The following is a 27,192-nucleotide window of genomic DNA, read 5'->3' on the forward strand; positions in this document are numbered from 1 at the left end:
CTGTAGAGGGAGGGATAGTAGGAAGTGGTTTGCTTCTACTAGCCCTATCTTCAGGGAACACTTGGTCCATTGTTCCAGGATCCAAGTTTCCCTGTCCTTTTTGCTTTTTGGCCCGAGCCCTGGTTAAAGCAAAAATATGCCCTGGGATGCCCAGCATTGCTGCATGGGCCTCCAACTCCACATCTGACCAAGCTGATGTCTCCAAATCATTTCCTAGTAGACAGTCTACAGGTAAATCTGTGGCTACCACAACTTTCTTTGGACCAGTAACCCCCCCCCCCCCAGTTGAGATTTACAACAGCCATGGGGTGGCTAAGTGTGTTGTTGTGAGCATCGGTTACTTGGTACTGGTGACCAAGTAGGTGTTGTTCAGGGTGGACCAGTTTCTCTATGACCATAGTCACACTGGCACCAGTGTCCCTGTAGGCCTGAACCTCAACACCATTTATTAGGGGTAGTTGCTTGTACTTATCCATATTAAGGGGACAAGCAACTAAGGTGGCTAAATCAATAGCCCCCTCAGAGACTAACACAGCCTCTGTGGTCTCCCTAATCAGACCAACCCCAACTAAGTTACCAAAAGTGAGCCCAGCTACTCCCTTGGATTGGCTATTAGTAGGTTTGCTCCCACCACCACTGCTATTAGTAGGGACACTAGGTGTAGCAGCAGGGGTTGTAGTGGTAGGAGGCTTGGTGCTTTTCTTTGGCAACTGGGATCTGTTGTCCAATGGCCTTTTATTTTACATAAATAGCACCATGGTTTCTTTTCTTTGTTTTGATTAGAAGAGGATTTGGGCCCACCACCCCCACCAGAGTGTTTTTGTGGGCCTGATGAAGACTCATTTTTAGATTTGTCCCCACCCTTGTCAGAAGACTTACCATCCTTTTTCTTGTTGCCATCTTTGTCACCCCCTGTATGAACTTTTCTGTTCACCCTTGTTCTGACCCATTTGTCTGCCTTCTTTCCCAATTCTTGGGGAGAGGTCAGATCAGAGTCCACCAAGTACTGGTGCAACAAATCAGACACACAATTATTAAGAATATGCTCTCTCAGGATCAAGTTATACAGGCTTTCATAATCAGTAACTTTACTGCCATGTAACCACCCCTCCAAGGCCTTCACTGAATGGTCAATGAAATCAACCCAGTCTTGTGAAGACTCCTTTTTGGTCTCTCTGAACTTTATCCTGTATTGTTCAGTGGTTAAGCCATAACCATCCAAGAGTGCATTCTTAAGAACTTTGTAATCATTGGCTTCACTTTCTTTCACAGTAAGGAGCCTATCCCTACCTTTTCCACTAAATGATAGCCATAGGATAGCAGCCCACTGCCTTTGAGGGACATCCTGTACAGCACAGGCCCTCTCAAGTGCAGCAAACCACTTGTTAATGTCATCCCCCTCCTTATAAGGGGGAACTATCTTGTGCAGATTCCTGGAATCATGCTCTTTTGTAGGATGACTATGGGGAATACTGCTGCTGCCACCATGGGTTTCTAAACCCAGTTTCTGTCTCTCCTTCTCTACTTCTAAGGTCTGTCTATCCAAATCCAGCTGTTGCTTCTTGAGCTTCAGTCTGGTTTGTTCCACTCTCAATCTATTGAGCTCCCTTTCTAACAATCTGTCATCAGGGTGGGTGGGAGGGACATGCCTTGAAACAGAAGTATGGTGAGAATGGACAGAAGGAGACCTGTCCCTTACAGAAGGCACCCTAACAGCTTGGTTAACAGAAACATCACTTCTACTGTGGTGAGAATGAATGCTTTTGCTATGATGTGAGACAACACTATCTGTATGGTGTGACTCAACATCAGTACCAACTATGCTAGACTGTCTAGTAATGGGCAGGCTCTGAAGTTTCTTTCCTGAATCTTTTCCCAGGGGTGTCCCTGGATCAGATTGGGAACCATTAGCTACGTTTTCAACAGATGGGGCCCTTTTGGCCTTATCTTGTTCTTTAAGCATGTTAAGTAACAATTCCAAGGAAGGATTCTTCCCTACACTCAAACCTCTCTCTATGCAGAGACTCCTTGCTCCTTTCCAGCTAAGGTGATCATATGCAAGTTTGGACAGATCAATATTTTGGCCTGTGCCAGACATTTTTAGAGAGAGTTAAAGTGATAGAAAAAGAAAAAGAAAAGTTTTCAGAACTTTTAGAAAGACAGAAAAAAAAACTTTTTAAACTTTTCAAAACTTTTTTTTAGAAAGTTTAGAAGTACTTTTCAGCACTTAGAAAAGAGTAAAAAGAGGAAATGCAAAACTTTTTAGTTATGTGTACACACACTGAACTTGTTTTGTATATTTTTCTCTTATGAAAAGTACAATGACAAGAGTGGTAAGTAGTCTCAAAGCACTTATCCCACTGCTGCACAACCAATGTAGGAGGCTGGACTGGCTTGTAGTGAGTACCAAGGGGTACTTGCACCTTGCACCAGGCCCAGTTATCCCTTATTAGTGTATAGGGTGTCTAGCAGCATAGGCTGATAGATAATGGTAGCTTAGCAGAGCAGCTTAGGCTGAACTAGGAGACGAGTGAAGCTCCTACAGTACCACTAGTGTCACTTGCACAATATCATAAGAAAACACCATACACAGTTGTACTAAAAATAAAGGTACTTTATTTTTATGACAATATGCCAAAGTATCTCAGAGTGCACCCTCAGTATGAGGATAGCAAATATACACAAGATATATGTACACAATACCAAAAATATGCAGTATAGTCTTAGAAAACAGTGCAAACAATGTATAGTTACAATAGGATGGAATGGGGACACATAGGGATAGGGGCAACACAAACCATATACTCCAAAATTGGAATGCGAACCACGAATGGACCCCAAACCTATGTGACCTTGTAGAGGGTCGCTGGGACTATTAGAAAATAGTAAGGGTTAGAAAAATAGCCCACCCCAAGACCCTGAAAAGTGAGTGCAAAGTGCACTAAAGTTCCCCAAAGGACATAGAAGTCGTGATAGGGGAATTCTGCAGGAAAGACACAAACCAGCAATGCAACATCGATGGATTTCCAGTCGAGGGTACCTGTGGAACAAGGGGAACAAGTCCAAAAGTCACAAGCAAGTCGGAGATGGGCAGATGCCCAGGAAATGCCAGCTGTGGGTGCAAAGAAGCTGCTACTGGACAGTAGAAGCTTAGGTTTCTGCAGGAACGACAAGGGCTAGAGACTTCCCCTTTGGAGGACTGATCCCTCACACCGTGGTGAGTCGTGCAGATGTGTTTTCCCGCCGAAAGACCACCAACAAGCCTTGCTAGCTGCAAATGGTGCGATTAGTGTTTTTGGATGCTGCTGTAGCCCAGGAGGGACCAGGATGTCGCCAATTGCGTCAGGGGACAGAGGGGACGTCGAGCAAGACAAGGAGCCCTCTCAGCAGCAGGCAGCACCCGGAGAAGTGCCAGAAACAGGCACTACGAGGATGCGTGAAACGGTGCTCACCCGAAGTTCCACAAAGGAGTCCCACGTCGCCGGAGACCAACTTAGAAAGTCGTGCAATGCAGGTTAGAGTGCCGTGGACCCAGGCTTGGCTGTGCACAAAGGATCTCCGCCGGAAGTGCAAAGAGGCCGGAGTAGCTGCAAAAGTCGCGGTTCCCAGCAATGCAGTCTGGCGTGGGGAGGCAAGGACTTACCTCCACCAAACTTGGACTGAAGAGTTACTGGACTGTGGGGGTCACTTGGACACAGTTGCTGGATTCGAGGGACCTCGCTCGTTGTGCTGAGAGGAGGCCCAAGGGACCAGTAATGCAGTTCTTTGGTGCCTGCGGTTGCAGGGGGACGATTCCGTCGACCCACGGGAGATTTCTTCGGAGCTTCTAGTGCAGAGAGAAGGCAGACTACCCCCACAGCATGCACCACCAGGAAAACAGTCGAGAAGGCGGCAGGATCAGCGTTACAGAGTTGCAGTAGTCGTCTTTGCTACTATGTTGCAGTTTTGCAGGCTTCCAGCGCGGTCAGCAGTCGATTCCTTGGCAGAAGGTGAAGAGAGAGATGCAGAGGAACTCGGATGAGCTCTTGCATTCGTTATCTAAAGAATCCTTAGAGACAGAGGCCCTAAATAGCCAGAAAAGAGGGTTTGGCTACCTAGGAGAGAGGATAGGCTAGCAACACCTGAAGGAGCCTATCAGAAGGAGTCTCTGACGTCACCTGGTGGCACTGGCCACTCAGAGCAGTCCAGTGTGCCAGCAGCACCTCTGTTTCCAAGATGGCAGAGGTCTGGAGCACAATGGAGGAGCTCTGGGCACCTCCCAGTGGAGGTGCAGGTCAGGGGAGTGGTCACTCCCCTTTCCTTTGTCCAGTTTCGCGCCAGAGCAGGGCTAAGGGGTCCCTGAACCGGTGTAGACTGGCTTATGCAGAAATGGGCACCAAATGTGCCCATGAAAGCATTTCCAGAGGCTGGGGGAGGCTACTCTTCCCTGCCTTCACACCATTTTCCAAAGGGAGAGGGTGTAACACCCTCTCTCAGGGGAAGTCCTTTGTTCTGCCATCCTGGGACAAGCCTGGCTTGACCCCAGGAGGGCAGAAACCTGTCTGAGGGGTTGGCAGCAGCAGCAGCTGCAGTGAAACCCCAGGAAGGGCAGTCTGGCAGTACCAGGGTCTGTGCTACAGACCACTTGGATCATGGAATTGTACCAACAATGCCAGGATGGCATAGAGGGGGCAATTCCATGATCATAGACATGTTACATGGCCATATTCGGAGTTACCATGGTGAAGCTACATATAGGTAGTGACCTATATGTAGTGCACGCGTGTAATGGTGTCCCCGCACTCACAAAGTTCAGTGAATTGGCTCTGAACAATGTGGGGGCACCTTGGCTAGTGCCAGGGTGCCCTCACACTAAGTAACTTTGCACCTAACCTTTACCAGGTAAAGGTTAGACATATAGGTGACTTATAAGTCACTTAAGTGCAGTGTAAAATGGCTGTGAAATAACGTGGATGTTATTTCACTCAGGCTGCAGTGGCAGGCCTGTGTAAGAATTGTCAGAGCTCCCTATGGGTGGCAAAAGAAATGCTGCAGCCCATAGGGATCTCCTGGAACCCCAATACCCTGGGTACCTCAGTACCATATACTAGGGAATTATAAGGGTGTTCCAGTAAGCCAATGTAAATTGGTAAAATTGGTCACTAGCCTGTTAGTGACAATTTGAAAGAAATGAGAGAGCATAACCACTGAGGTTCTGATTAGCAGAGCCTCAGTGAGACAGTTAGTCACTACACAGGTAACACATTCAGGTACACTTATGAGCACTGGGGCCCTGGAGAACAGGGTCCCAGTGACATATACAACTAAAACAGCAGATATACAGTGAAAAATGGGGGTAACATGCCAGGCAAGATGGTACTTTCCTGCAAGTGCCCCACCATCTTGGAATCCAATATGGCAAAACTCAGGAAGCTCTGGGCACCATCCCTGGGGTGGGGATGGACAGAGCAGTGGTCACTCCCATTTCCTTTGTCCAGTTTCGCACCAGAGCAGGGACTGGGGGTCCCTGAACCGGTGTAGACTGGATTATGCAAGGATGGCACCATCTGTGCCCTTCAAAGCATTTCCAGAGGCTGTGGGAGGCTACCCCTTCCATGCTTGTAAAACCTATTTACAAAGGGGGGGGGGGGCGTAGCACCCCTCTCCTAAAGGAAATGCTTTGTTCTGCCTTCCTGGGCTTCAGCTGCTCAAGCAACAGGAGGGTAGAAACCTGTCTGCGAGGTGGCAGCAGCTGGGGCTGTCTGGAAAACCTCTGAAGGCTGGTATAGCAGTACTGGGGGTCCATTGTGGAGCCCCCAGAGTGCATGGAATTGTAAAACCAATACTGGGATCAGTATTGGGGTAGAATTCCCAGGTGTTAGACACCTTACATGGCCATATTCTGAGTTATCATTGTGAAGCTGGACATAGGTATTGAACTATGTCCAGTGCACACGTAAAATGGCGTCCCCCCACTCACAAAGTCTGGGAAAATGGTCCTGGACAATGTGGGGGCACTTCTGCTAGTGCAGGGGTGCCCTTACACTCAGTTACTTTGCAGCCAGCCTTCAGGGTTGGAGAGTCTGACATATAGGTGACATATAAGTGACCTGGTGCAGTGAAAATGGCTGTGAAAGGGCGCAAGCACCATTTCACACAGGCTGCAGTGGCCGTCCTGCAGAAGCCTTTGCATGTGCTCCCTATGGTGGCAAAAGTAATGCTGCAGCCCATAGGGATCCCCTGGAACCCCAATACCCTGGTTTCCTAGGTACCATATACTAGGAACTTATATGGGGGTACTGGAGGAGGCTGACCTGGCTTATAGTGGGTACCTAGTGGTACTTACACCTTGTGCCAGGTCCAGTAATCCCTTATTAGTAGATTAGAGGTGTTCTAGCAGCTTAGACTGATAGAGGTAGCTATAGCAGAGCAGCTTCGGCTGAACTAGGAGACATGCAAAGCTCTTACTATACCACTTATATCATATAGCACTATATCATAAGAAACACAATACTCAGAGTTACTGAAAATAAAGGTACTTTATTTTAGTGCCAATATGCCAAAAGTATCTCACAGGATATACTCCCTTAGAAGGTAAGTAAAATACACAAAATATACACACAAACCAAAATCAGGTAAGTAAACAGAAAAATAGTGCAAACACTATAGAACACAATAGGATGCAATAGGCCTGGGGCAACACAAACCATATACCCTGAAAGTGGAATGCGAACCACGAAGAGACCCCAGGCCTAGTGTAGTGTGTAGAGGGTCGCTGGGAGTGTAAGAAAACACTAAGGGTGTCCAATATACCCTACCCCAAGACCCTAAAAAGTAGGAGTAAAGTTACACTACTACCCCAGAAAGACAGTAAAGTCGAGATAGGGGATTCTGCAAAGACAACAACTGACTGCAAAGCACTGAAGACGGATTCCTGGACCTGAGGACCTGCAAAGGAAGGGGACCAAGTCCAAGAGTCACGCAAGTGTCCAGGGAGGGCAGGAGCCCACTAAACCCCGGATGAAGGTGCAAAAGGGCTGCCTCTGGATGGAAGAAGCTGAAGATTCTGCAACAACGGAAGGTGCCAGGACATTCTCCTTTGGTCAGAAGATGTCCCATGGTGTGCTGGAGGATGCAGAGTTGTTTCCATGAAGAAAAACTGCAAACAAGCCTTGCTAGCTGCAAGAGTCGTGGTTAAAGAAAAAGGGAGTTGCCCGGGCCCAGGAAGGACTAGGAGGTCGCCACTTGGATGAGGAGACAGAGGGGGAGCTCAGCAATACAGAGAGCCCATGCAGAAGCAGGCAGCACCTGCGGAAGCACTTGAACAGGCATTCAAGAAATGTGAGGACGGGGTCATCTCAGCACTGCAAAGGAGGGTCCTACGAAGCCGGAGGTCTACTCAGCGAGTTGAGCAATGCAGGACGGAGTGATGGGGACCTGGGCTGTGCTGTGAATGAAGGAATCCTTGCAAGAGTGCACAGAAGCCCTAGCAGCTGTGTAGGAGGCTGCCTGGCGTGTAGTGGGTACCAAGGGGTACCAGGTCCAGTTATCCCTTATTAGTGTAGAAGAGGTGTTTCTAGCAGCTTAGGCTGATAGAAGGTAGCTATAGCAGAGCAGCTTAGGCTGAACTAGGAGACATGCAAAGCTCCTACTATACCACTGGTGTCATATGCACAATATCATAAGAAAACACAATACAAAGATATACTAAAAATAAAGGTACTTTTTTTATGACAATATGCCAAAAGTATCTCAGTGAGTACCCTCAGTATGAGGATGCCAAATATACACAAGATATATGTACACAATACCAAAAATATGCAGTAATAGCAAAAGGAAGTAATGCAAGCAATGTAAAGTTACAGTAGATTGCAATAGGAGCACATAGGTATAGGGGCAACACAAACCATATACTCCAAAAGTGGAATGCGAATAACGTATGGACCCCAAACCTATGTGAGCTCGTAGAGGGTCGCTGGGACTGTAAGAAAACAGTGAGGGTTAGAAAAATAGCCCACCCCAAGACCCTGAAAAGTAGGTGTAAAGTGCACCTATATTCCCCAGAGAGCACAGAGGTCGTGATAGGGGAATTCTGCAAGAAAGACCAACACCAGCAATGCAACCAAAGTGGATTTCTGGATGAGAGTAACTGTGGAACAAGGGGACCAAGTCCAAGAGTCGCGACAAAGTCGAGAGTGGGCAGATGCCCACGAAATGCCAGCTGAGGGTGCAAAGGAGCTGCCACCAGATGGTAGAAGCTGTGGATTCTGCAAGAACGAAGAGGGCTAGAAACTTCCCCTTTAGGATTTTTGGATGCTGCTGTGGCCCAGGAGGGACCAGGATGTCGCCACTTGCATGAGGAGACAGAGGGGGCGCCCAGCAAGTCAGGGAGTCCTCACAGAAGCAGGCAGTACCCGCAGAAGTGCCGGAACAGGCACTACAAAGAGGAGTGAACCAGAGCTCACCCGAAGACACAAAAGGGAGTCCCACGACGCCGGAGGACAACTCAGGAGGTTGTGCACTGCAGGTTAGAGTGTCAGGGACCCAGGCTTGGCTGTGCAGGAAGGAAATCCTGGAAGAGTGCACAGGAGCCGGTGCAGCTGCAAATCACGCGATACACAGCAATGCAGTCTAGCGTGGGGAGGCAAGGTCTTACCTCCACCAAACTTGGACTGAAGAGTCACTGGACTGTGGGAGTCACTTGGACAGAGTTGCTGAGTTCCAGGGACCATGTTCGTCGTGCTGAGAGGGGACCCAGAGGACCAGTGATACAGTCTTTTGTTGCCTGCGGTTGCAGGGGGAAGATTCCGTCGACCCACGGGAGATTTCTTCAGAGCTCCTGGTGCAGAGAGGAGGCAGGCTACCCCCAGAGCATGCACCACCATGAAACAGTCGAGAAGGCGGCAGGATCAGCGATACAAGGTTGCAGTAGTCGTCTTTGCTACTTTGTTGCAGTTTTGCAGGCGTCCTGAGCAGTCAGCGGTCAATCCTTTGGCAGAAGGTGAAGAGAGAGATGCAGAGGAACTCTGATGAGCTCTTGCATTCGTTATCTAAATAATTCCCCAAAGCAGAGACCCTAAATAGCCAGAAAAGGAGGTTTGGCTACTTAGGAAGGAGGATAGGCTAGCAACACAGGTAAGAGCCTATCAGGAGTCTCTGACGTCACCTGCTGCCACTGGCCACTCAGAGCAGTCCAGTGTGCCAGCAGCACCTCTGTTTCCAAGATGGCAGAGGTCTGGAGCACACTGGAGGAGCTCTGGGCACCTCCCCTGGGAGGTACAGGTCAGGGGAGTGGTCACTCCCCTTTCCTTTGTCCAGTTTCGCGCCAGAGCAGGGCTGGGGGATCCCTGAACCGGTGTAGACTGGCTTATGCAGAGATGGGCACAGGGATGGGCACCATCTGTGCCCATCAAAGCATTTCTAGAGGCTGGGGGAGGCTACTCCTCCCCAGCCTTGACACCTATTTCCAAAGGGAGAGGGTGTAACACCCTCTCTCTGAGGAAGTCCTTTGTTCTGCCTTCCTGGGCCAGGCCTGGCTGGACCCCAGGAGGGCAGAAACCTGTCTGAGGGGTTGGCAGCAGCTGCAGTGAAACCCCGGGAAAGCTAGTTTGGCAGTACCCGGGTCTGTGCTAGAGACTCGGGGGATCATGGAATTGTCTCCCCAATGCCAGAATGGCATTGGGGTGACCATTCCATGATCCTAGACATGTTACATGGCCATGTTCGGAGTTACCATTGTGACGCTGTACATAGTTGGAGACCTATGTACAGTGCACACGTGTAATGGTGTCCCCGCACTCACAAAGTTCAGGGAATTGGCTCTGAACAATGTGGGGGCACCTTGGCTAGTGCTAGGGTGCCCACACACTAAGTAACTTTGCACCCAACCTTCACCAGGTGAAGGTTAGACATATAGGTGACTTATAAGGTACTTAAGTGCAGTGGTAAATGGCTGTGAAATAACGTGAAATAACTGTGAAATACAGTGAAATATGGGGATAACATGCCAGGCAAGATGGTACTTTCCTACAAGCTGCAGTTCACGCAGAACACAGGATTACTGTCTGGCGTGGAGAGGCAAGGACTTACCTCCACCAAATTTGGACAGAAGGACCACTGGACTGTGGGGGTCACTTGGATCCAGCTCCTTTGTTTTAGGGACCACGCTCGTCAAGATGAGAGGGGACCCAGAGGACCAGTGAAGCAGACGTTTGGTGCCTGCGGTAGCAGGGGGAAGACTCCGTCAACTCATGGGATATTTCTTCTTGGCATCCAGTGCAGGGTGAAGGCAGATGGCCCTCAGAGCATGCACCACCAGGAAACAGTTGAGAAAGTCGGCAGTAGTAGGCGCTACAATGTCACTAGTAGTTTTCTGGCTACTTTGTTGCAGTTTTGCAGGCCTCCTGGAGCAGTCAGCGGTCAATCCTTGGCAGAAGGCGAAGAGGGAGATGCAGAGGAACTCTGGTGAGCTCTTGCATTCGTTATCTGAAGAGAAACCCACAGGAGATACCCTAAATAGCCCTCAGAGGAGGATTGGCTACAGAGAGAGGTAAGCACCTATCAGGAGGGGTCTCTGACGTCACCTGCTGGCACTGGCCGCTCACACCTCTGCATTCAAGATGGCAGAGGTCTGGGACACAGGGTGTTACAGGCATGGGAGGGGTATCCTCCCAGAGGCTCTGGAAGTGCTTTAAAGGGCACAGATGGTGCCCTCCTTGCATAATTCAGTCTACACCAGTTCAGGGACCCCCAGTCCCTGCTCTGGCACGAAACTGGACAAAGAAAAGGGGAGCGACCACTCCCCTGTCCATCACCACCCCAGGGGTGGTGCTCAGAGCTCCTCCAGAGTGTCCCAGACTTCAGCCATCTTGGATTCCAAGGTGTTGGGATACTCAGGGAGCATCTGAGTGGCTAGTGCCAGCAGGTGACGTCAGAGACCCCTTCTGATATGTCCTTACCTGATAAGGTAGCCAATCCCCCTCTGAGGGCTATTTAGGGTCTCTCCTGTGGGCATCCTTTGCTTCAACCTTCTACCATCGGATCAAGTGCAGAACTGCACCAGGAACTCTACAACTTGCAACAAAGTATCCAAGGCGACTACTACAACTCTGTAACTCCAGCTCCTGCCAGCAACTGCAACAATTTCCAGGTCGTGCAAGCTCAGCCTGCACCAGAAGATTTGAAGGAATCTCCCTTGGAGTGACGGAGTTACTTCCCTGCTTCTGCAGGCACCTCTCTGCAACGACGACTGGTACTCTGGGTCCCTTCTCCTGACGACGAGCGTGGATCCCGGAAAACAGGTGGTGGACTAAAGTAATCCTGACTGTCCAAAGGTCCAGCTGTTCAAATTTGGTGGAGGTAAGAGCTTGCCTCTATGTGCCAGACAGTACCCCTGTGCACTGCGTGTTTTGCAGCTCCTAGGGCTTCTGTGCGCTTTTCCAAGAAATCCTTTATGCACAGCCTAGCCCAGGTTCCCAGCACTCTATCCTGTGACACTCAGCTCTCTGAGTTGTTTTCTGGCGGTGTGTAGTGCTGCAGTGACCGCCATTTGTAACTCCTTTGCCCCATGTGCTGGGACTCATGTGGGTGCTGCCTGGTCTTCTGAGGGCTATCTGAAGTGCTGAGAGTCCCCTCTCTCTCCTCATCCTAAGTTGAGACCCCCTGGTCCCTCATGGGCCAGAGCAGCGCCTTTTCCTGTCAAACATGTTTCTTGCGTGAGCCAAGGCTTGTTGGCGGAATCCAGTAATGAAAATAAGTCTACATTCATCTACTCGATGTGGGACATCTGCACCATGCAGGACCCCGCAGTTATCTTCTTTGGTGCATTTCTGACTTTTTCTTCCAACCAGAGGTTTCACTTTTGTACCTTCACCCGGGTTAGCAGGGGCTCCTGTTCTTCATGGACTCTTCAGAGACTCTTAGACTTGGTCTCCTCTCTCCGCAGGTCTTCAGGTCCAGGAATCCATCATTGGTGTCTTGCAGTGTTGCTTGTTTTTTGCATCATTCTTTATCACGACTTCTAGTGTGTTCGGAGGAAACTTGCTGTACTTTACTCCTGCTTTCCTGGGCTCTCTGTGGGGTATTTTACTTACCTTTGGTGTTTTCTTACACTCCCAGCACCCCTCTACACACTACACTTGCCTAGGTGGGAAACCGACTTTCGCATTCCACTATTTTAGTATATGGTTTGTTTTCCCCTAAGCCCATTGCAACCTATTGTGATTTTCACTACTTCCACCATTTTATGACTGTTTACTTACCTGATTTTGGTTACTAGTGTATATTTTGTGTATAATACCTACCTCCTAAGGGAGTATAGCCTCTAAGATATATTTGGCATTGTGTCACTAAAATAAAGTACCTTTAGTTTTGGTAACACTGAGTATTGTCTTTCATGTGTGTGAGTACTGTGTGACTACAGTGGTATTGCAAGAGCTTTGCACAGGTTTGCACAGGCTTGGTTGCTCTGCTACAGCTACCTCTCGACAGCCTGGCTTCTAGACACTGACTACATTCACTAACAAGGGTTAACTGGACTTGGTATAAGGTGTAAGTACCTGTGGTGTCCACTACAAACCAGGCCAGCCTCCTACACGCAGCGCACATAGAAAGAGGAAAGAAATATGAAAAATAAAGATTTATCCTTGTTACGCCTTACCTGGGGAGGGGTATCTTTTTGACGTATTCGCAGGTATACATGTTCTTGTAAATCTGGGAATGCATCAAAATCTACGGATGTTGCATGGAACACCCACACCCATGTTAACGCCTCATTGGCACAGAGTAATGGAAGAAAGCGATTTGCAATGCTTTATATTACTTGAGATTTCTGAACCAACGCAGGGCCACGCAAGGTGCCAGCACCAAGACCTCATAATATTTATAAATCAAGGAAAACCATAACGTTAGTTTCCGTTGACACCAATGTCTTAACCAAGTAGTTTTTTAGTTTGTGCATGTTAACTATTTTTTCTTAAACGTTTCAAGTTCTTTTACTGTTAACTCTGACATTCAGGTAGCTGGTTGTTATTCCATGTACCATATTACTTCTCATTTTTTTGTTTTCACATTTTTGATCCCTTCATGTTTCTCCGTAGTACTTTTTCATCCATTTGTATCTATTCTTCAGTTTTCTTTTACTATTTTTCCAATTCTGCTCCCTTTTACTTTTCTCTTTTCCAAAACCCCTGCTTATCCTGATTTTTCAGCAAGTCTTACTCTAAGAGATGAATAAGTGTAAAGATATTAAACTTGCTTCTGGGAATGTAAATCCTTGAATTTGGCGTGCTAAGGGAAAACCAAGACATTACACATGTCAATATTCATGAACCCCTGGAGAGAGATGTTGTGGCAGTTCAGTCAACCCTCTGCCCCTCATGCTCTGCCAGGCACTCTCGCTTACGAATGATGCTCTTGGTGCCATAGGATAAGATGTGATCTATGATCTGTAACTGGTGATCAAGGATCTGGGAATTCCTTCAACCGGATTAAATTGTGTCAGTTGTTTAGTCTGACTGATGTTGCACATGAACTGTAAGTACTTTGCATAGTATCTATGGAAAGGGGAGAGAATCCAATGTAGTTGCTCTAAAGTTGGTGCACATGTGGTGTTTGCACAGCTTGATGACAAAGACTGTCGGGCATCTGGAATTGAAGGACCTACACGCTCATGGACGTACCAGTGGCAGGAGATTGGATTTAGTGAGCTGTGGACATCCAGTGCTTGACATGCGAGGAAGACCCATGGCTTGCTTCCGGGAATTCCCATTTATCATCTTAAAGCAGACATTGATTGGATCAAATAGAAAGGGAGACTGCACATTTTATAATGAGGTTCCTGGGGATTGCAGTGAGCTTTAGAACACCAATTCAAAATGTGGCTGTGTCACTGATACAGAAAGACTTACCATAGTTGGGACACACAGGGGCCTCTCCTCCACGATTACACACAAGTTGTATCTCCGACCGATCCCAGTTGATCTCACGGATATAGAATGTTGGACTGTCGATGCCGGTGTATTGGCGCCATAGATCAGCGTATTGACGACAAGTACTTCCATCATGGCATCCAAATTTCACATACATGCGACTAATAATCTCTCGCTGCCCAGACACAATGGTCTGACCAGGCGCAAGGACAGCTTGATCCTAGGAGAGAGATATGAGGGACGTGTCCTGAGTTACTTATGCTCATTACTGGTAGATAACATCTTTATCACATCACTACAATCATGATGTAAACTTTGAATTCAGTTACTGTAACATCTGTCATCACAGTCACTATCCCTACTAGGAATTGCTTACTGTAATATCTCCCCATCACTGCTCATAGTAGAAATGTGTAACTGTGCCATCTGACACTCCAGTCACCATCCATACCACGAATCAGTATTTCTGTAGCTTCTTCCAATCACTGCAGCCAATATCCGTATTTGAAATATTTCACTGTAACATCTTGTTGCTTGAATAAAAATTTACAGTGAAAAAATGAAAAGACAAAAGGTGTTTGGCAAAGGAGAACAGTTTGTTTAATTAAAATGTTAATGTTGGAAAAATCAGTGGTGATGTACACCATGATACGTTTGCACAAAGTAGCGAAGTCGCATCAATATTGTTGAATTCCCGTCATGAACTCTCCCTCAACGCCAAGCCCAAAGCACGTGGTCAGGCAGGCTCTGAGACCTAGGCCTGCGGTTACTGATTGACTGGTCGCAGGTGTGGCAGCACGTAGCTGGCAGGCAAACGCGTGAAGAATAAACTCAAGTCAATCCCACAGATAGGCGCAGCAACACCACAATGCTCCCAGGAGATTAGCCCCAATAAAACACACAAGGCTAGAGGGATGTGCACATTCCCAAACACCATAAAAGTCAGATGTCACATGTAGTTTGGAACACATAGACAATCAGAACACAGCAACACTCAGTGATCACGCGCCCCTCGCAATGGCCTTCATTGTGTCCATGCAAGGTTGAGGCCCACCTGCCTTTGTTATCAGGGCCTTAGTTATGACTCCAAGGCAACCGCTCACATTCTTCACCAATAAAGGAATTTTTTAATTGCTTTATGATGAGAAGTGTATAAAAACACAGCTCGGAAGACTTGTATGCTGAGACAGTCATCAGACACTGGTTCTGTTAAGTTTCTCCCGGCCGTAATGTTTATTTAAACAAACTGTGCCTACTTTGCCAAATTACTCTTGTCTTCTTTTTTCCAAGGTAAATTCACATCCGAGCAACATTTTGGCGCTGATTGGCACCTCAGACTGACTGTAGCTGAAGGAAGCGGGCCCAGAGAGATTCATATCTGCGTAACAAAGAAAGGTGAGCAGAAGCTGCAACTGAATGAAAGTTCTGCTGAATCCACAGGGCAGAGGTCTGTCCTGAAGCTGCCATCAGTGGCTAAGAGACTACAATAGGGCCTCAGTCCCAGCAGTATGCTTATGGCAAAGAAGGAAAAAGCAACAATTTAAGCTGAGCACCCTGCCGCTAACAGACGTCTTGTTGTGTCGCCATTTTAGCTATAGTTTTAGACACATTATTTTAGTAAACCAGGCCTGCCACTGTGCACTTTAACCTACATACGTTTTATTCTAGCTTTGTTATATTATTTTAACAACAGTCACATTTTGCGGTCTTGTTTTATTTTCTCTATCTAGCTGTTCTTCGCCTAGGTCAGCAAGACATTTCTTTCACTCTGTGCTTTCTCAAGGCTGCAGTAAGATAGGTTGCTGGGAAAAGTGGTATGCCTTGTCTCCAATTTTCACAGAAACATATACACTCTTACGTAGGGATCCTTTCTTGGAACATCAGCTGTTTTATTATAAAAACATTACTTTGACCCATGTACATTAGAGGGAGATTCCAGCCAGATGACCACAACTGTATGCTGATTGCTGAGTTCTTCGCTGCAACTGCTTATGAAGACTACAGGCCTCTTGCTCAGGTATGAGGGATGATGTCTTTCCAGGGGGAACCTGAAGGGCAGAATTCGAGCTTAACATGCTGTGCTCTAACATAGCCTAGGTAGGAACTATCCGTCACAATCTTAGTGACAAAATGGTAGTGTTATTTTTGTGTTTTACTCTCCTTGTCACAGTTTTAATCTTGTTGTGCTTCATTGTTTTAGTTATTGCAATACATGCCTTATTATCTAAGATGCAGTTGCTTCAATAAAAACTTATTGACCTATACTCTGCCTCTGATTGTCCTTGCATATGTGAGACTAATGTAACTGAGAGAAAGAGATGAGATCTGAGTGACCACAATTCCCCTGTGGAGTCATTTATGTCATGCGCCCGGTTGCCCAATCATCCCTGCTCTTGGGTGGAGATGAGGCATTGCTAGTTAGCTGGAACAAAACCCGGATTAGGCCGACAGGCGTCACATGGTGTGGGACAAGACTAAGTCCCGCGCAGCACAAGTGATTCTGCCACCTAAATCCAGTAGTCTCATTAGGATATTGAGAACCTACTGGACAGTCTGGCATGTTACCTATTTTATGTGTCCAAACTGAGTAACCACAGGACGGTCTCAGAGATAGCAGGCTGGGACGGTGAATGTAGTTTTACGCTTGGACCACATGCATGACAGATGGTACGCATGACCCCTGGGTGTGATCCGAACGTTAGGGAAGTAAAAGATTTGGATCTGGGAGATTAGGCGTAGCTTGTGTTTGGCCAAGAAGGGCCTATGGTGGTCGAGTTATCCTTTTTCTCTGCACAAATTGTTATCTTTGTCCGAATATGTGATGGACTGTCAGGTTCACTTAGGGCACATGTACAAAGCTTTTTTCATGTCGCAAACGGCCTGATTCGCAGAATTGTGCTGTTTGCGACGAGAAAAAAGCATTTTGCGATGTACAGACCCTTGTTTGCGATTAGGTAATTTATTTACCGAATCGCAAAAATAGTTTGCGAGTCACAGTTAGGAAGGGGCATTCTCTTCCTAATTTGTGAGTCGCAGTGCGATGTAGGATTGTTTTGTGACCGTGAATGCGGTCACAAAACAATCGCAGTTAGCATCAATTTCAAATTGGTGCTAACCCATTCTCAAATGGGAAGGGGTCCCATTGGACCCCTTCCCCTTTGTGAATTGTAGCGAAAATACGTTTTCAGGGCAGGCAGTGGTCGCATGGACAACTTCCTGCTCTGAAAAAATGAAAAAAGAAAACTTTTCATTTTAGTTTTTGAAATGCATCTCGTTTTCCTTCAAGGAAACGGGCTGCATTGAAAAAAAAAAAATGCTTTATTTAAAAGCAGTCACTGACATGGTGGTCTGCTGTCTCCAACAGGTCACCATCCCAATGAGTGCAGCCATTCCCAATGGGGTCGCAAATTGCGACCTACCTCATGAATATTAATGAGATAGGTCATTTGCGACCCCGTTGGGAATTGCAAACAGTGTAAAGAACACTGTTGTACATATGGTTTTGCGGCTCGCAAATGAGTCGCAATTTGCGAGTCGCAAAGCTCTGGGTTGTATACCTGGCCCTCAGTCCCATGTACCGCAGAGTTTCCCCTGGTTACAGGACAGCATGCGCTAGGAGAGGGCTAAGGTATCTTTGGCGGAGTCATGATTTTTGTGCGGTCCGACAGTTCTCTTTGTGCCAGTTGAAACGGTGTCTTTTTGATATTACGACGCTGGTAAATTAATGCAACTGGGTTTTGTTTTGAGTACTGTGTTTTGTCGATGATTTAATGTGCTCATGAGTAGGTTGATAATTCTCATGAATTGCTATTCAATACCAGAATAAGCTGCTGCTCTGATGCCATATTTCATGAGTTTGAGTTAACAATTGCACTTCCCCTTGCATTGTTGTTTGTATCTGTAAATAACGCTGAGCTCATAGTAAGGAGCTAGAACTAGTGATCCCCGAGTATATATTTCCCCACGGCCAGAATAGAACTTGATTCCCTTAACATTTTATTGGAACTAGATGAGTAAAACATTACAAAAAAAATGAAAGAAACAGACATGTATAACTAAGATTCCCTAAAAGCTAGAGAAGCTAGAAGTGCATCAGTCCCCTAAAACTGTCCAACTTATCATGGAGTTGCCACTAGAACACATGCAACCAGGTTCCCCACAAAGACTAAAACCCTCAACAAGTATGGCACACACACACTAAGGAACACATGTATCCATGGCCAAAGGAGGGAACCTTTGACACTAACACATTCAAACACATAAGAACACACATACAAACTAAGTGCATAGGGCACAGGGAGATCAGAAGAGAAGCACTGCTAGAACTGTGGCCCAGACTGATAAACCTAACCCACAGTCAGCAAGCAGGTGTCCGCACCTCCTCCGCCATATGCAAGAATGGAGGTGCTCTCCCTGATGCCTGCTATCCCCGCAATAGGTTATACAAATCTGCAGGTCGAGGGAGCTGATGGGTCACCTACCGAACAATAAACTGTTAGGTCTAGGCAGGACCGCCTAACAGGCCAAAAGGCCCAGGAAATCACAGCACCACCCCAGTCCTGGACTAGAGCTCCCTGGAGTTCACTGCCCCACCCACCATCGGTCGCGTTCAGCCTCTCAAACCTCGGTAGCACAGAGAACTTGGACTCCCACCGGTACCAATGAACACACTCAAGTAGCGGGGAGATTCATAGACGTTTTGGACAGTGACACAGCTAGTGGGGGTGAGGAGAGAGGTCCCAGTCCCCCAGGATCTGATGATGAGGGGGTAGCCACAGGGTTTGCTCAGGTAGGTGAAGAAACTACCAAGATCAAGTTTGAAGGCAAGTCAATCAATCAATCAAATATTTTTAGAGCTCGCTACTCACCCATAGAGTCTCAAGGTGCTGAGGGGTGTGTCCTCAGGGTTCAGTCGAAGAGCCAGGTCTTCGAGGTAAGGTGTTCCAACTTTTTGCTGCCAGGTAGGTGAAAGATTTCTTTATGTGGGGTACGTTGGCAAGGGCTTGGTGCCTAGTTTCACTACACTGTCCAATCTGCTTTGTATTTCGGTGGACAGCCCCTTTTTGAGGACATTATAAAAGAATACAACCTGTGGGCCTCTATCAGTGTATTGTCCTGCCTCTTGCCCCCATCATTCTCTCATCCTATCCACGAAATTGGTTATGCTCTCCCCAGGTTTCAAGGTTTCTACTATTCACCCTCCTACATCTGGGCAGTTATTGACAACTTCCCTCTGGGCTGTCCATATTTGGTGCCTCTATGAATTGAATGTGGCCCATCATGCTCAGTGTAGGAAGCTGGCTCTGTATATACCATCGCAAAGTGAGAGATAATGTGCAGAGAGAGTCCAAGGGTTCCCCTTAGAGGTTGATAGTGGCAAAAATAGATCACTATAATGCTCTATTTTGTGGTAGTGTGGTCGAGCAGTAGGCTTATCAGAGGGTAGTGTTAAGCATTTGTTGTGCACCGACAGGCAATAAATGAGAAACACACACTCAAAGACTTAACTCCAGGCCAATAGGTTTTTATATAGAAAAATATTATTTTCTTAATTCATTTTAGAACCACAAGATTCAGAAGTCAAGTAAAGACACAAATTGTAAGGTACTCTGGAAGTGGCAGGCTGTCATACACCGTAAGGTCAGCCTTACACTAGTAGTTGGGCTAACATACAGGGGACATCTCTAAGATGCTCTCTGTGTGCATTTTTCAATATATCCCACTCTGGCATCAGTGTGGGTTTATTGTGCTGAGAAGTTTGATACCAAACTTCCCAGTAGTCAGTGTAGCCATTATGGGACTGTGGAGTTCGTGTTTGACAAACTCCCAGACCATATACTCTTTATCCTACCCTGCACTTACAATGTCTAAAAATTGGCTGTAGGGGCATAGTGCTCATGCAGCTATGCCCTCACCTGCCATAGAGTGCACTCCGCCTTAGGGCTGTAAGGCCTGCTAGAGGGGTCACTTACCTATGCCACAGGCAGTGGGTTGTGGGCATGGCACCCTGAGGGGAGTGCCATGTCAACTTAGTCTTTTTCTCCCCACCAGCACACAAAAGCTGTGAGGCAGTGTGCATGTCCTGAGTGAGGGGTCCGAGGGGTGGCATAATACATGCTGCAGCCCTTAGAGACCTTCCCTGGCCACAGGGCCCTTGGTGCCAGGGTGCCATTTACAAGGGACTTATCTGTGTGCCAGGGCTGTGCCAATAGTTAAGACAAAGGTACTGTTTTTAGGGAAAGAATACTGGACTGTGGAGTTCGTGTTTGACAAACTCCCAGACCATATACTCTTTATTCTACCCTGCACTTACAATGTCTAAAAATTGGCTGTAGGGGAATAGTGCTCATGCAGCTATGCCCTCACCTGTCGTAGAGTGCACCCTGCCTTAGGGCTGTAAGGCCTGCTAGAGGGGTGACTTACCTATGCCACAGGCAGTGGGTTGTGGGCATGGCACCCTGACCCCGACCTCCTCTCTGCCAAAGAAGGCGATGGATCAGTGGAGGGTGTCAGTCTCGCTGACTATGACCCTGGACCAGCGAGGGGACTGCTACCAGTTACTGGAGTAGTACTCCTCCCTGTTTTCCGTCACCCCTGAATTCACCCACTTGTGCGTCCATCACATTGACAAGGAAGACAGTCCCCCTGTAAAGCACAATATTTTCAGGTTGTCAGGCAGGGTGAAGGCCAGCATCAAGGAGGAAGTTGCCGAGATGCTGGCTCTTGGGGTAATTGATACCAAAGATATCTGATGCTGGTACCCAAGGCTGCCGCATCTGGTTCCTAGCCAGAACTTAGGTTCTGTGTGGACTACTGGGGTCTTAATTCTGTCGCAAAGACAGATACTCTCCCCGTCCCCCAAGCTGATGAGCTCGTAGACAGGCTAGGCGCTGCCAAATTCCTCAGTACTTTTGATCTCACATCAAGGTACTGGCAGATCACCTTGACTGAGGGGGTGTAGGAGGCTGGCCTGGTTTGTAGTGGGTACCTTGGGTACTTACACCTTATACCAGGTCCAGTTATCCCTTATTAGTGAAGTAGTGGTGTTCTAGCAGCTTATGCTGATAGAGATAGCTATAGCAGAGCAGCTTAGGGTGAACTAGGAGACATGCAAAGCTCCTGCAATACCACTTATAGTTACACAGTACTTATACACAAGTAAAGACAATACTCAATGTTACCAAAAATAAAGGTATTTATTTGGGTGACACAGTACCACAAATATCTTAGAGACAATACTCCTTCTGAAGGTAAGTATTATACACAATATATACACTAGACACCAAACTAAGGTAAGTAATTAGATATAGGATAGTGCAAACAATAGGAAATGCTATGAATGCAATGGGAGAAAATAGGTCTAGGGGCAACACAAACCATATACTAAGAAAGTAGAATGCGAATCACGAATTCCCCCCTAGACAAGTGTAGTGTGTGCAGAATCGCTGGGAGAGTAAGAATACAGTAACGGTAAGTAAATTACCCCACCCCAGAGCCCAGAAAAGCAGGAGTAAAGTACTGCAAGTTTCCTTAGGACACACTACAAGTCGTGATTAGAGTTATTGCAAGAACCAACTAAGTCTGCAAACAACAAACAGTGGATTCCTGGACCTCAAGACCTGCAAATGAAGGAGACCAAGTCCAGAAGTCGAAAGAAGTTCCAGGGACAGGAGCCCCTGCCAACCCAGAAGAGAGTGCAAAAGAAGAGTCCCCGGTTGGGCGAAGACTGCAGAACTGCTCCCTAGGAAGATGCCAGCGGGTTCCTGTGTGATGCAAAGGATGTCCCACGTTGTGAAGTTGGATGCAGGCAAGTTTTGGCACTGGATTCTTCCAACAAGTGTTGGTTCCGGCAAAGTCGCATTTTGTGTCAACTAGGTGCTATCTGGACCCAGGAGGGACCTGGGGGCCTCAACTCTATGTGAGGAGGAAGAGGGGGTTCGCAGCACTTCAGAGAGCCCTCAGAACACCAGATATCACCCACGGGTGTCCCAGGATATAGGGACAAAGGAGGTGCAAAATGCGGTTGATGCAGCACTACAAAGGAAGGTCCCACGCCGCCGGAGAACAAGTCAGCGAGTTGAGCGTCGCAGGATAGAGTGCTGGGGACCTGGGCCAGGCTGTGCATGACGGAATTTTGCAAATAGTGCACAGAGGCCTCAGGAGGAGAAGGAGACGCGGTGCACAGGGGTACTGTCATTCTGGGGGAAGGCAAGGTCTTACCTACTCCACATTGCAACAGCAGGACCTCAGGACAGTGTGTGTCGATGGGGTCCACCCTCCGTGTTCCAAGAAGCACGCTTGTCGCCAGGAGAGGAGTCCAAGAGAACCAGTCATCGACTTAGAAGGTGCCTGCATGAGCAGGGGAGTGACTCCGTCACCTCACGGGAGATTTCTTCGGTCCTACTGGTGCAGTGTGAAGACAGGGAGTCCTCAGAGTGTGCACACCATGGAAACTGTTGCAGTTGCTGGCTGGAGCTGAAGTTGCAGATGAAAAGTATCCCTTCTGGATACTTTGTTGTTGTTACAGCGGTTCCTGGAGCAGGCTGCGGTTGATCCGAGGTCAGAGGATGAAGTAGCAGTTGCAGAGGATTCCTGCTGAAAACTTGCAAGTAGAATCTGAAAAGAACACACAGGAGAGGCCCTAAATATCCCTGACAGGGGGATTGGCTACCTTATCAGGTATGGACCTATCAGGTCTCTGACGTCACCTGCTGGCACTGGCCACTCAGGGGCCTTGAGAGTGTCTCCACACCTTGCAAAGCAAGATGGCTGAAGTCTGGGACACACTGGAGGATCTCTGGGCACCACCCCCATGGTGGTTATGGACAGTGGAGTGGTTACTCCCCTTTCCTTTGTCCAGTTTCGCACCAGAGCAGGGACTGGGGGTTCCCTAAACCGGTGTAGACTGGCTTATGCAAGGAGGGCACCATCTGTGCCCTTCAAAGCATTTCCAGAGGCTGAGGGAGGCTACCCCTCCCCAGCCTGTTACACCTATTTCCAAAGGGAGAGGATGTAACACCCTCCTCCCAAAGGAAATGTTTTATTCTGCCTTCCTGGGACTGAGCTGCTCAGTCCCCAGGAGGGCAGAACCCTGTCTGTGAGGTCGCAGCAGCTGTAGCTGCATTGCAAGCCTCAGGGAGCTGGTTTGGCAGTACAGGGGGTCCATGGTGGAGCCCCCGGGATGCATGGAATTGGCTCCCCAATACCATATTTGGAATGGGGTGGACAATTCCATGATCTTAGACACCTTACATATTCGGGGTTAGCATTGTGAAGCTACATATAGGTATTGACCTATATGTAGTCCACGCGTGTAATGGCGTCCCCGCACTCACAAAGTTCCAGGAATTGGCCCTGAACTATGTTGGGGCACCTTTGCTAGTGCAAGGGTGCCCTCACACTTAGTAACTTTGCACCTAACCTTCAGTAAATGAAGGTTAGACAAATAGGTGACTTATAAGTTGCTTAAGTGCAGTGAAAAATGGCTGTGAAATAATGTGTGCACTATTTCAAGCAGGCTGCAGTGGCAGTCCTGAGGGAGTGTTTGTGTGAGCTCCTTATGGGTGGCAAAAGAAATGCTACAGTCCATAAGGATCTCCTGGAACCCCAATGCCCTGGGTACTTAAGTACCATATACTAGCGACTTATAAGGGGGGTCCAGTGTGCCAATTGAAATTGTTAAATGAAGTCACTAGCCTATAGCGACAAATTTAAAAGTAGAGAGATCATAAGCACTGAGGTTCTGGTTAGCAGAGCCTCGGTGACACAGTCAAACACTATACACACCACGCACATTAGGCCATAAACTATGAGCACTGGGGTCCTGACCAGCAGGATCCCAGTGAGACAGGCAAAAACATACTGACATACAGGTAAAATTGAGGGTACCATGCCAAGAAAGCTGGCACTTTCCTACAGGGTGTGAAAGAGAGATCTGCTTTTTCCACTCCTGACATTACCAGTTCAGAGTGATGCTCTTTGGGTCAAAAAATGCCAACGGCTGGTTAACGGGGTCCTAACTGGTAAGGATGCGTCCTGCACTGCCTAACTAAACAACATTGCCGTCTACAGTTCCAGCTGGGAAGAACACCTATTCTACCTCCAAGAGGTGCTCCAGGCCCTGCAACAGACAGGCCTGACAATGAAGGCCAGTAAGTGCCAGATTAGGCACAGTTCTGTGGTGTACTTGGGACACCTGGTATATGATGGCAAGGTCCAGCCCCTCCAAGCCAAGATTGAGACAATCATGTCCTGGCAACCACCTAGAACCCAAACAGAAGTGAGAGCCTTTTTAGGCCTTACTGGATACTACCAGAGGTTTGTTAAGGGTTATGGCACCGTAGTGGCCCCCTTAACAGAACTAACATCCAAGAAGCAACCTAGGTAGGTCATTTGGACAGAGGCTTGTCATAAAGCCTTTGACTCTCTAAAGGAAGCCATATGCACGGCACCAGTGCTCAGGGCACCTGACTACTCCAAGGAGTTCATTGTGCAGACAGATGCTTCAGAGCATGGCATGGGGCGGTTCTAGCACAGCTGAATGAGGAGGCCCTAGACCAACCAGTAGCCTTTATTAGCAGAAGGCTATTACTACGGAAACGGAGGTGGAGTGCCATTGAAAGAGTAGCATTTGCTGTGGTCTGGGCACTGAAGAAGCTGAGACCATACCTGTTTGGGACTCACTTCCGGGTTCATACAGACCACAGGCCCCTCAAATGGCTCATGCAAATAAGGGGTGAAAATCCTAAACTATAGAGGTGGTTCATTTCCCTACAGACAATGGACTTTACTGTACAGCATCGCCTAGGGACTGACCATGCCAATGCTTGTAGTCTCTCTAGAATCTTCTGCCTTAGCGATGAGAGCTCCCAAGGGGTTGGGTAGCTCTCCCCACTTTCAGCTGGGGGGGGACACATGTTAGACCTGACAGCATTAGGATGGTCATCCCCCAACTTTTTGCCTGTCTCCTTCCACTTTTCTGACACTGTTTTTGCTGGTTTCAGGACTCTGCGTACTTTACCACTGCTAACCAGTGCTAAAGTGCATATGCTAATGTGGTAACATTGGCTCATTCCCAATTGGCATATTTGATTTACTTGTAAGTCCCTATTAAAGTGCACTACATGTGCCCAGGGCCTGTAAATGAAATGCTCCTAGTGGGCCTGTATCACTGATTGTGCCACCCACTCAAGTAGCACCTCAACCATGTCTCAGGCCTGCCATTGCAAGGCCTGTTTGCGCAGTTTTACTGCCACTTCGACTTGCCATTTAAAAGTACTTGCCAAGACTTAAACTCCTCTTTTTCTACAAATAAGTCACTCCTAAGGTAGGCCCGAAGTAACCAATAGGTTAGGGTGCTATGTAGGTAAAAGGCGGGACATGTACCTGTGTGTTTTATATGTCCTGTTAGTGTGAGGCCTGCTCCTTTCATAGACTAGCATTAGGACTGCCCTCATATACTGTTTGAGTGGTAGATTCTGATCAGAAAGGGGTAACCAGATCAGATTTTTTATGGCCAGAATGGTAATACAAAATCCTGCTTATTGGCGAGGTTGGATTTTTTATTACTATTTTAGAAATGCCACTTTTTGAAAGTGAGCATTTCTCTGTACTTAAAAACCATCTGTGCCTTACAGCCTGTCTCCAGTCAACGTCTGGGCTGGGCTGGTTGACAGCTCCCTTGTGAATTTCACCCAGACAACCACAAACACAGGACACTCAGTCACACTTCCAGGGGTGGAAGGGTGGCGGGCCGAACACTTACATTTCAAAGGCTAGTGGCCTGCCGTCACACAAAGGACTGCCAAACCCCGTACTGGGACCCTGGGAGACAGACCTGTACTGAAAGGGGAACTTGTGCAGTTCTAAACCACTCTTTGAAGTCTCCTCCACTTCAAAGGCACTTTGGGGTATATAAACTGGGTCCCTGACCCCACCAGCTCAGACACTTCTAGACCTGAACTTGCAACCTGCCAAGAGGAACTGCCTAGCTGCCCAAAGGACTCATCTGGACTGCTTTGCTGAGAAGGACTGCTGCCCAGCTGCCCTGCTGACCTCTGACTTTGCTGGGAAGTGCTCTCCAAGGGCTTGGATTGAGCTTGCCTCCTGTTTTCTGAAGTATCAGGGCCAAAAAGACTTCATCTCTTCAGGAAACTCCTTGTGCTCCGAAAATCGACGCACAGCCTGCCGGAAATGACACACAGCCTGCCTTGCGACAGAGAAATTGCCTCACAGCTAAACCGGAACGAAGCAGCCCAACCTCCTGAGTGGAAGTTTGACGCAGCGCCTGCCTTGCGACAGACAATTCGAAGCACCGCCCTACTGGATCAACGCACAGCCGAACCGGAACAACGCTGCCGATTCTGCGAGTGGAAAATTGATGCAGCGCCTGCTGTGCAACAGAAAATTCAACACATCGTCCTACTGAATGGGCGCAATGCCTGTGTCTTCTTCCAGCACGCCCAGGATTTCTCCGCCAACCAGAGACGCCATTTCTAACATCGACAAACAACATTCGGTTGCAACGCATCCCCCCTTTATGCATCTCCCTGTGCATGTGTAGGTTGAAGGACACCGGCTGCAGCAATGACACCCCCATGCATACACTAGGATATTGGAGGGCTGGCAACACCCACAAATTGCAAATTAATAACTAAAAACACCCACATGCTCCAAGATCACCCTGTGAAAAGAAAGATGCTTACCACTGTACACCTAGTCAGCCACGGATAAGGGGGAGGCCCAGTAACCCATAAAAATGAATAAACCCATGAACAGTAACCCAGCTTTTTTCATTTGGATAACCTGAGGGGGGGCCACCCTCCAGTGCCTAACTACAACAGATGAATGAAGCGTGGTAAAACACATCCCCAATAAAAAGCACAGGAACCCCTAAGAAATCATTGGTAAATTGCAAGGATGCAATGTATTTTTCTACAATAACCATCCAAACCTATCTCTTATCCAACAGGTCGCCAATCGAGCCGCCAAGTCCCACCTGTACAACAGACCATCCCTTATTCGGTGGCCGTAACAATATTCCCTACAGGATCAAGAGCTAGAAACCACCCTAAGAACTTTCCACATCAATACTCCCAACTGGATCAAGAACTACAAACTGCTCCACAAACTTTTTGTGAATTGTTGCAACTAAGAAACTCCCATCGCCAGAGGACTACAGACATACCCTCTGTTTATTAGGGCTGCTGATGCATCCATGCATTACCAAAGAGTGGACTAGTCTAATGGACTCTTTTCAGAAATCATGACCCTGCTTTCGTAAGGA

The 27,192-nt window shown here is 47.7% G+C and overlaps 1 protein-coding gene across 1 annotated transcript in view; it reads right to left on the reverse strand.

The window, feature by feature from the left end:
- Positions 1 to 27,192, reverse strand: part of LOC138252828 (uncharacterized) — a 138,700-nt gene that overhangs the window by 72,914 nt on the left and 38,594 nt on the right. Inside the window, exon 3 of the mRNA XM_069205770.1 lies at positions 13,887 to 14,127. Coding sequence (XP_069061871.1) covers positions 13,887 to 14,127 — 241 coding nt within the window. The remainder of the gene's footprint in view (positions 1 to 13,886; positions 14,128 to 27,192) is intronic.

This window comes from Pleurodeles waltl, chromosome 1_2, assembly GCF_031143425.1.
Source record: "Pleurodeles waltl isolate 20211129_DDA chromosome 1_2, aPleWal1.hap1.20221129, whole genome shotgun sequence".
Taxonomy (NCBI): domain Eukaryota; kingdom Metazoa; phylum Chordata; class Amphibia; order Caudata; family Salamandridae; genus Pleurodeles; species Pleurodeles waltl.